Consider the following 10,939-nt stretch of genomic DNA (forward strand, 5'->3'; position numbering starts at 1 on the left):
AGAAAGTAATGGTGCATTAATATATTTTACGGAACCATTGTTTAATACATGACTAGGCCATTCTGCAAGCCATGAACGATGGTCAAATTCACCGAGAAGTGAACGTAGGAGGAGAGGTTGGACATCTGTTACCAGTGCAGGAAGGAGATGATTTTCTAGTCTGGGATGCTGATGATGAACCCCCACCTCTGATAGAGTCGCCATCATTAAATTCAGTAGAAGAGACTGCTTCTTCGTCTTCATTTAGCAAAAAAGTTAAAGATGACGCAAAAGGGGAGGCCATTTTAGACAGTGATGATGCTACTGCTCAACCTGGTACATCCACACCAACGCAAGATATTTCGAATGCTAAATTGGATGAAGCAACTTCACCTACCGTCATTTCTGCTGATGAAACGGTCCCTAATAACTTTGACCCTTGGGTTCAACAGAGAAGCAACAATCTTCGACCTATTTCCAATAATGATGATGCCAAACAATTTCCCGAAATTACCAATGTGGAACCCAACCTGCTTCCAGAAATTGACGAGAAAAGTAAAATCACAGGAAGTAGTGGGGTCACAACGGTTAACGAATTACAACCTCTCTCACCTCCTCCTCCAACTGATAAAGATGACGCTCCTCCTCCACCACAACCATCCTTTGACGAGAACGACAATTTGGATAACGTCGATTCAACCAGCCAAATTGAACCCGTCACGGACAGCACGAACGACTGGGAGACTGATGATGACGCTGCTTCTGAGTTAGACGATGAGGGAGAGGACGGAGATTGGGAAGACCTCGAATCCGATGCTACCTATTCCCTTATAGACTCGGACGACGAGGGTGTCTACGATCTCGACCTGGACGAATTGAACTTGGACGTTCTTGAGCAGGTTGCAGAGGCACAAATCGCAGCGGGAGGTCAAGATAATGTTCAACTCATTTTAAATCTTCAAAATGAGAATGATCTCCAAGAAATGTTGGGGATGTTGGGACCCGTGGCTGGAAATGCTAACCTGAACAATATTCAACTCGGATTCATACTCGATGGGGTGATTGACATTCAAGCCGTTGATGCCAAAAGGTCAAGATGGGTGGCAGTAGAGGATGACGAAGGACATTTAACGTATACGCTAAAAATCAGCATAGATTGATTGTTGGGAGGTCAAAACATACAGAAAATTATATGTAGAATTACGCAACGATTCACATTCGAGATGATTACTCGAATTTATCATTGAACAAAATTATGATTGAAGAATCGCGACAAAAATAAATTATTTATTGAGAGCTTTTAAAATTGGTCAAAATCCTAGCTATTTATACGATAAAGTGGTGCAAGTTCTCATTATTGATGACATGTAAAGGCAAAAATCATATTTAGTCCATTGCAATTACAAAATCAAAATTTTTATTTACATTTTTTTACAAACCAATCTTATTCAATCTAGTCAAACTCTACTACATTTAATTAAGATAGGTTCAAAATTTCAAGGGAGTAATTTAACAAAATTTAACGTATGTAGATTACAGATTTGTTCTTCAGACATCACATTAAATATCAGGAGAGCAATTAATAATTTTCTTCTTTTCAATTAAAACTACAATGTATTTATTTATAAAGCTACGTATTTCTTGTCATTCTTGAATTCCTTACCATTCTATATTTAACAATTTTAACTAAAATTCAACTTCAATACAATTTTATTTTATATTTACTGAAGATCGGTTACATTTACTAAAAGGGAGAACAAGGATTGTAAGATAATAATCAATTTTATTAAATTTCCTACCATCCTACAACAGAGAAAACACAAATAGCGTACCATCAATCATCAACGACTGTGAGAGTAAATTTCTTAACGTATTTTTGCCTTCCCCAAAACAACTTTCTTATTCCTAGTTAATTAATTATTACATTATAAATAATTACATGTTATGGCATAACTCAATTCTCAGTGAAGAATTAATAGGTATGCACAAAAACTCGCAATTTCCTCGATTTTCGAACATGCCAAGTAATACATTGACCTCTGATCTAGGGCAGGTTTATCTGTTACAATCTGCTAATTTATGACATGGTAAAAGTATTGGAGAAAGGACAGCCAAAATACATAGCAGATCAACATGTTAAGTCTAATATATTTACATACACCTAATTATTTAATCATCACACAAATGCTCATCCATAATTATTTGTAAGCAACTAAATAATTAATTACACGTACAGTTATTATATTTAAATAATTACTACATGGGACCATTAAATTCTGTCTTTTATACTCTTACGATAGTTTAATTTTGACAACTTTACGACCATTTTTCCATTAAATGTCTAATAATGCTAATAATACTTTCTCTTTTATTGAAGTACTAAAGTAGGGTCAAATGTGGGAAAAATTCTCTCATCAACTCAACATATTTTATTATATTTATTGAAGGTAGTTATTATGTCAGTTCAAAACTAATTAATTATGTCATCAAAATAGGAAAAATTTCGAAATAATGTTATATCTCCAAAATCCAAATTATTCCTGGTGTTGATTTCCGTTCAACTTTGAGAAGAGAACCTTTCCATGAACTGATTGTAAGGGAGGATGCTGTTGCTCTGCAGAAGAAGAAGCTGAGAAATCTTCCGGATTCAATCTACATTTGAAATATTTAAAAGATTTAAAATTACTTAAATAATATATGAACAGAATTATAACAGAAATTAAATCTTACGATCTTCTGTCCCTCACGAAAACCGAGCTATCTGCTGAAAACGAATTGTCCAGTTCTGACTCACTTTCTCCACTTTTTAATTTCTGACCTGTGCAAAAATCAGTTCAACAAAAGAGTTAGCGAATTTACCACAATAAAATTAATTGCAACGCCAGAATTTTCCAACCCACCAAGCCCTTCCACCCCCTCATCGTCTTGTTCCCGTTTGACCTTGTGCATTGCAGAAGATCGCATCAAAACCTTGTTTCCGTTGACGTAGTTGCTATTTCTTCCCCTTAACAGTTGGGTTACCATTCTGAGTGGGAGAATGCGACCAGAATTGCGATCCAAGAGGCCCATCAACCACGCCGGGGGTGAAGAGGGACCCCCCGTGACGTCGACATTTGAGATACCGTCGCCCGAAAGGGAAGAAAACTCTTGTCCAATGGCACCACCACCTCCATTCCGCTTTCCATGACCTGCATAAACAAAAGTGACACTTGAAAAGAGAAAGTTGGACAAAAAATGCAAAAGATTCTTTTGTCCAGAGAGGTGAAAGTGGTTCACAAAACGTTCATGAGATGAGAACGACCTTTCACCCTGGTAGAAAAACATCATAATCATCTATGTCCTACTACTACCCGGGTATATTATTTTGTCGTGTGAACATCATTACGAGTCTCACTTAGCTCAACCAACTCAGTAGGTAGTTGCATCATCAAGAGCACATTTTGTCTCAATTTATTTGCCCTTTCTTATTTCCTTTATGTAATCTTTCTCACTTTCACGGGATGCTTGCTTACTTTCACCAAATCTAATCGGACAAACCCACCCACACTGCCATGTTACAGGAACAAACGATATGCATCCTGACATTATAGAGACAACGGAAATTAAACGAATTGGCATTTCGTCTCGCTCTAAATATTCTGCTCAACTTTTTCCACAATTTCTTTAGTTAACCTGCCCCAATATTTTGCGTATTATCACCAATTAAGGACAACATGTCTCTTGAATCGTGCATCTCCTGTCGACATATTCGTTCTAATCAATAAATCCATCAATCATCAATTTGTGCAGGACTCGTGACCCGTCTCATGTCCCATTGCTCCCAGGCTTTTTCCACCTTCTTTCCTGAAAGAATGGACTCAACAACAAAGTTCTATCGTGATGACGAAGTTATGAAATAATTTGCTGATTCGTTTTCCTCGTGACTAATTGGGTGGATTGGATTGGATGAGCTCTTTTTCCCAGAATCACTTCACAACTGTTAACATGGATGAGTAAATTGGGTGGGTGTGATCCTATCGCGTTTACATTATTACAGGGAAGGATGGAAAGTCACTAGTTCAATGGATTCATAGCGTGACAACACTTTACATGCTTTCTCTCTCTCTCTTTCTCGTAATGATTTCCACTTATTAGACAATACTTGACGTTACTTTCACTTATTTCAGGTGGGCAGGCGGGTTGCGGAGCTGGGTCAATAATAAGTAAGTACATGGTTGGATATTATTAGTCGGATTTAATGAGTCTTCTAGGAAGAAAGTTCAACCTATTTTGTAACAGTTTGACATGCTGGGGCTATTTTTAAACTAAATTGGTGTCAGTTAGTTACTTATGGTGGTGGATAAAGGTGAAATAGGAATGACTATTGTTCGTGTTTTCCAGCATAAATATATTTCCAATTATTTTAAGACGATGTTTAAAATGTACGGAAAAATAATTGAATTTATTCCTAACAATGTTTTCCAATGTTTTCAACATTAATAAATTCATATCTTGCTAAAGATAGTTAATTTGGTTAAGAATGTAGGGTACGTTAGTACGTTATAAAATGTTGTTTTTAACCAGTATTATTTATTCCACCCTTTCTTTGCATCTGTACATAAAGCAACATCAGTTTTATCGTTGCATAATTTGGTCTGGTCTAGACTAAAATTCTCAAAACAGAGAAACTTTCTTTCTCGGGAACCTTCTCGTTTAATAAATCAACATATTAAATAAGATTTTCAATATTTACGCTATTTTTAATATAAAAACATATATTCCTAAAGTAGTCCAAATGTGATCAATTATTACATTGGAAATTTATAATTCGATAAAGAATTACAAGTAAATAGTTTTGTGTGGGTTGTGCTCGTGGTATTTTAGACCATGTAGGCGTATTTAGGGACATGAGGCGTCCTTCATACGGAGAAAAAATGAGACTCTTGGGTATAAATCAATTTTAAATATTTCAAGATTTTGGTTTATATAAAGTCAATTTTACCTTGAGGCGGAAATGGGAGGTAAATATGTATGTAAATAAGAAGGTAAATGTCACGAGATCAAATAAATCATGATTTATGTGAAACACGTCCCGATGTTTTGGGGCCGAGGGGAACTTTAGTGTAATATAGGCAAATATGTAGATAGCATGTTAAAGTTATGTAATACTTTGTACTTGTCATCGAATAATCCATCCAAAAAATTAGGATTGGCATTATAAATCTTAAAATTCAGGAATTGTTTCATATTTTGTATCCTAAAATGGGGTCACATTTTGATCGACAGACACATGTTTTGTTACTTCTGTCATGTTCTACTGCACTGCTTTAGCCTGTCCTACATTTTTTTGAGGTCCATCGTCCTCCCCTTTCCAAATATTTACCGAATGAGTAAATGTGCATTAATAACTGGAAATAAGTATGTACATAGCTTTTGGCCTGGTGTCTAGCTTTCCGCATTATAAAGGAAGACACAGGTCGGGTTGCGGCATAAATAAAATGATGATGAACATGAAACAAAGGGTGAAGTACACCCATAACCGTATAGTAATAGTCATGTCGTACGTGTATATGGTCACCCTGCACTTCCGCCCATGTATGTAGTACTTCCCATATTTACACTAAAGTACTTTCACCAATGTGCTTATTATTTTGGAGCTGTGTTATTATGACTGGAATGACCCTACCCGTCTCATTTTGATCGTATACTAATATTCTCTGACCTGACACACCGTGTTGTGTGTCCATACTTATTAATTGCCAAAATCAAAAACGTTACGTTCATGTTAAGTAATTGTATCTGGAACGTTGGATAATTTTGCGTTGTGCTAAATTTTTCCGTAGGTCAGCATAGTTTCGTAACGTCGTAGGTGCTTACTCATTACCGTTCTCGACGAACATGCCAAGTTTGTTACGTCTTACGGAAAAATACAACGTTTCAAATGTTAAAATCATTCGTCGGCACGTTGCCAACTACAAAATTATCGGTTTTTCCAAATGTCATTTAGTTTAGACGCCTACTTGCCTGTCTATTTAACATCGAAGTATCATCATCAAAACTATCCCCAGAAAAGAAAATCATAAATATGTACTTTTTCCATTGTCGAAGGATGAATGGGATCAGCTCAGCTTAAATTTTTATCTCGTCGAAAAGGTAAAAGTAAGTAAAAGGGTGTGTGTAGGTAGAAACCGACCCATGAACAACAATAACCTTCAGTCTATAGTCTAGCCCTGGTTTGGTGGCGATGATGGTGAAGATATTTTTTAAGAGGAGGAGAAAGCACCCACTTTGACATTTCCACCCATGTACTGGACACTAAAGATGACGCCATAAAGGGAGCGAAATGGGGTATAAATCACATCTCTCAGCACGCCAACAAAACAATATCTCCACCTGTAAATCAATCCCAGTCAGGCTAAAACCACCACCACCACCACCGGAAAATAAAACGGTTGCACAACCACATCCCCACAAAACCTTGGCAAAATCCTGGAGAAAGCTGGCTGACAAAAACAGGTCGGTTTCATACCCCAAGAAAGATATGTATGTATTTTATTATGCAAAGGATTCCGACCAAAAAAGGATTATTATTATTACATTTAAAAGTCGTATTGACACGACGCCATGAAATAAATACGAAGAAATACAATCACCCGCCACCTACGCGTTTACTTTCACTTGCCCTGTTTTTCTTGCGAAATGCGATTATACTATTGCCAAATCCGTTAAAATATTAAAGTGAAATCGGCAGATTTACAAAAAAATATGTGTCTGGCGAAAGATTTTCATATATAATTTTAACTGTCACCATAAAACTGTGGTTTACGATTTGGCATGGTTTTAAATAGTAATGCCGGATGACGTGAGAGGAGAGAAAGAGATAAAAAATGAGTCTTGTTAAAGGTTAGATTTGTTGCATGGAGTGGATGGATGGAAGGAATAAGGAATGAAAAATGTGGAGCAGCAGTGGGATCATAATCATCATCTTGGAGAAAAAAGTGAGATTTATTTACGCACATACCTACATATGTATGTACATAGGCCAGATAATACAATATGGGGACAAAAGCTGAGCTTAAAGTCTCAAAAACAATGACATGAGACAATATGTAACACACAATCGACTTTTTTCGTCCAAATTTAGAATCTTCTTGGCTAATTTATGTATTTCGAACTTTGCCCTGGGATACTTTGACCCTTTAAAAGTTTTCGAGCATAACCAGATCATCATCCGAAATCGGAGAAAGTGAATGTACTTTGTAACAAGATTTAAGAACATTGTTCTTTTTTTTGCGTTGTAGATATGTAAATATTGAATTGTGTAAAGATCAAAGTTAAATATAGCTTGTTTTTGAATGGGCACTACTCGTAAAGCTTGCAATTAAATTAGCCAAATTTCAGGGGGCAAAATATACATAGTTTTATAAATAATGTTAGTAGCAGAGCTAATAACGGTTTTTAAGGCGGTGTGCATAATGGCCATCACACCAGAAACTTGATCGATCGAACGGTTACAGAGGCACTTTATTAGTTTAGTGCTAAAGAGTGGTGCTTTGGGTTTTAATCACATTTCAGATAAACCTCATCGTCATCCTCACTTGGATACTTTCTCTCGCAGGATAATAACAGAGGAAGGAAACGTCCACCGAGATTTGCGTAGGAGCACAAAATCAAATCATGAACAGGAACAATAATAAAATTATGGTTTTAGTGCAGTTTGGTTGTCTCATAATTCTGTACTTTCTGGTCAGAGTGGTTTTATAACAATGTATGTATCGTCAAGGAACGTTCTCAAGGATGCATTTCGACAGACGACAAGGGCGAAAGTTTGTTTAAAAATGGATTATTGAAAAAAATAGCTATTCAGAAATAGCTTTTTGGTTTCCGATAAATGAAATAATTAATATTATGAAGAATTTTTAAACTGTGGTCCGTATGAACTAAATGAAAATGAGCCACCTAAAAATTTGCAGTTGAAATTATTTATCTTAATAAGGACCATTTAATAAGGCTCATTTCTAGCTTCATGATGAATAATTCATCGCGATTTCTTATTCCTTTTTTGCTCTAAATACTTTGCTTCTCAAGTTGTATTTACTTTACAACTTTTCCCTGCTTATTAAATCGATTGTAACAATTTTAGTTTTTTCATCTAAATTTTTGACATCCATAAAAAGTAAGCGTGGTGAGCAGTGAGTTTGTTTCGTGAGTGGGAGGCAAAGTGAGACGATGAAATAGAAGAAAGGTCAATAGGTAACGAAATGCTAATAAATTTTGGTCCATTCTTAGAATCATCAACTTTTTTGTTGGGCATGAATTAATTTAAAAATCTACTTTTTCATTTCCACATGTATTCCCCACCGAAATTTTTGATTAGTATCGAATTTTATTCATGAAAAATAGTTGCGCAACCAATCAAGGTATACTTTCATATGTAAATTAAGCCATGTAAGTTAATCCAATCAAACTTGTACTTACCTCCCCAACACGAATGTCCATATCTCCAACAAGCGCCTGTAAAAAACGAAATTGTCACATTTTACTCATGACGCAAGTTTCAAAATTAATTAGAAAATATGAAATTCAATACTTTCCCAGGTAAAATTAGAACCTAGAAATTTACACTTACTTCGTTTAGCTTCTGTAAATGTGGCAAGGAGAGAAAGTAGCATCGCGACGAGCAACAGGCAGCCCAGGACTCGAGGAGTGCCACCACCACCTCCTTTCACCAGGGAAAGTCTCAAGTTCTTCATTTTCCAAATTTTCCTCCTAGAACTTTCTCTTTTCAACGTTTATCTTATTTTATTTTCTCCGCAAACGAAACAACTTCACTGGAAAATACCGTCAACAACAAGGCATAGCAATTATGCTTCTGGAAGTGAGAAGAATTTGCGTAGGCAAATATCCGTACTTTGTCAACAATTATATAAAACGTCGCGTAATTAGTGAAAAGGTTTCAAATTTCACAGACAGAATATGGAAATGACTCTGAATTCTTTGCGACCCTTTTTACCTAAAGTTTGTACAGGATCGGATTACCAAGCAAGATACACAAAGCTATCGGACCAAAGACGACAAAAGTTGGATGACGGCGTGGCGTGGCGTGGTGAGTTTGACGTGAATTTGAGACGTGGCGTGATCAGGTATGCTTCCGGACGAGCACTGATTGAAGGTGAATCTGAGGCTGTAGCTTTTTATCCACTTTCTCTCCTCTCCCCTCTCTCCGCTCCGCCGACCGGACGTGCAACAGGCTGACAGCTCTAACACCACTGCAACCGACGCCAACTTTCTCACTATTACGACGGAAAACTTCTCTTACGCAAAAGTTTTTCTCCGTCGATGATATACTTACTTAAGTATTTAACTAACTTTGAGGGTATTCACGCACCCTTGGTAACTACGTAAACAGCGTAAAATCCGTAAACTTACAAACGTTTACAAACAGCTTCCCGTGAATTCACTTTCGCAATTATTTTCGTAAAAATTTATCTGATAATTGAAACAAAATGCCGATCATTTCCAGAAAACGGAAATTAATGGAAGAAATTTGTGGAGCTGCATTTATTGATATAATAAATACCACGAAGGCTGTTCCTATAAAAATTTCGAAATTCAACCCTCCTAAATTCTAATCCTAAATCACACTAAATCTTAGCTGAATATATAACTTCTTAGAAATCGGTATCGGTGCCCCTCCCTTATTGCCCATCTGGTTATTTTTTGTTCATCTTTGACTTCATATTCGTTCATGAGAAGCTATCACCGTCAGCTTTTTGAGACAAGTTAGCTTTTTGAGACAAGTTATGAAAATCGGTATGGGTCACCCCAACGGGTCCCGGATGTGATTTTTTACCAATTCCACTTCATATTCTTCCATTAGGAGCCTTTAGCAGCCTCTATACCAAATTTCAGCTCGATTGGATGATTTTGAAAAATCGGTATGGGTCACCCCTTCGGGTACCTCCAGATGAAAAATTTTCCAATTTCACTTCATATTCTTTCATTAGGAGCCATTAGCAACCTCTATGCCAAATTTCTGTATCGAACAATTTTTTTTCTTCCCCAAATTGAGTTTACAAAATACTTTACAAAATTAAAAGACGCCTGTGAGCTGCGTAAGTTTACAAAAGTTTGTAAACTGATTTTCCTTGACAATTTTTGTAAAAGTTTGTAAACGTTTGTAAGTTTACGGATTTTACGCTGTTTACGTAGTTACGAAGGAGGGCGTGAATTGCCTCTTTATTTATTCGCTTTTATTATGTATAAGAAATTTGGTAAATAAAACTTATGAAATGTTATGAACAACTACGTAGTTTAGAGAGGTGGACGGATAATGAAATTATTGTTGGCCTTTTAAATAGGTCAATGAAATGGTAAGTTTGACTTGTTGATTTAATTTTGAAAATTTTGTATCAATTGATTCAGGAAAAATAATATCTCTAGACGTGTTGAAAGACTAGAGTGAAAGTGGATTCGTGGATATACGCTCAAATTTCGTCTGATATTCTTTTCAATTTCAAACTGCTAAAGAAATTGTTAATTTACTGATAAAATGATATCTAGCTCTAATTCAATTCTTGCTATGTAACACCAAATTTGCCAAATCACCTTGACCCACACCCCCATCAAAAAATTATTGTGTTATGTGTGGCTAGAAAGTGGGAGTATTCTTCCATGAAATTGTAAAAATTGCACACTTCCCCAATTTTTTATGGCAACAAAACAGTGACGAAATCCACCCAAACGGCCGTCATGATTTAGGATTTGCCATATTTACAATCTCATCTCGGGATTTAATAGCCCATAAATATAAACTTGTATATACACAATAGTAGGCGATGAAGATCCGGTGGCGATGATGTCATCACTTTATTAATGACGACCATATTTGAACACACTTACTATCAAACCACTATGCACCATAGCTCAACGTCTTCTTGATCACGGCTTACCAAACCCAGGTGAAGATTGCTATTAATAA

The 10,939-nt window shown here is 36.2% G+C and overlaps 1 protein-coding gene across 1 annotated transcript; it reads right to left on the reverse strand.

The window, feature by feature from the left end:
* Positions 1 to 1,379: 1,379 nt before the first annotated feature.
* On the reverse strand, positions 1,380 to 9,173 carry LOC110849086. The gene is made up of 5 exons (XM_022096462.2): positions 8,588 to 9,173; positions 8,437 to 8,472; positions 2,880 to 3,167; positions 2,710 to 2,797; positions 1,380 to 2,631 (listed from the first exon to the last, which is right to left on the reverse strand). Exons 1-5 carry the CDS (start codon positions 8,709 to 8,711, stop codon positions 2,514 to 2,516), a joined length of 654 nt encoding a protein of 217 aa, XP_021952154.1. The 5' UTR covers positions 8,712 to 9,173; the 3' UTR covers positions 1,380 to 2,513.
* Between the last annotated feature and the right edge of the window lie 1,766 nt (positions 9,174 to 10,939).

Source organism: Folsomia candida, unplaced genomic scaffold (genome assembly GCF_002217175.1).
Source record: "Folsomia candida strain VU population unplaced genomic scaffold, ASM221717v1 Fcan01_Sc004, whole genome shotgun sequence".
Classification (NCBI taxonomy): Eukaryota; Metazoa; Arthropoda; class Collembola; order Entomobryomorpha; family Isotomidae; genus Folsomia; species Folsomia candida.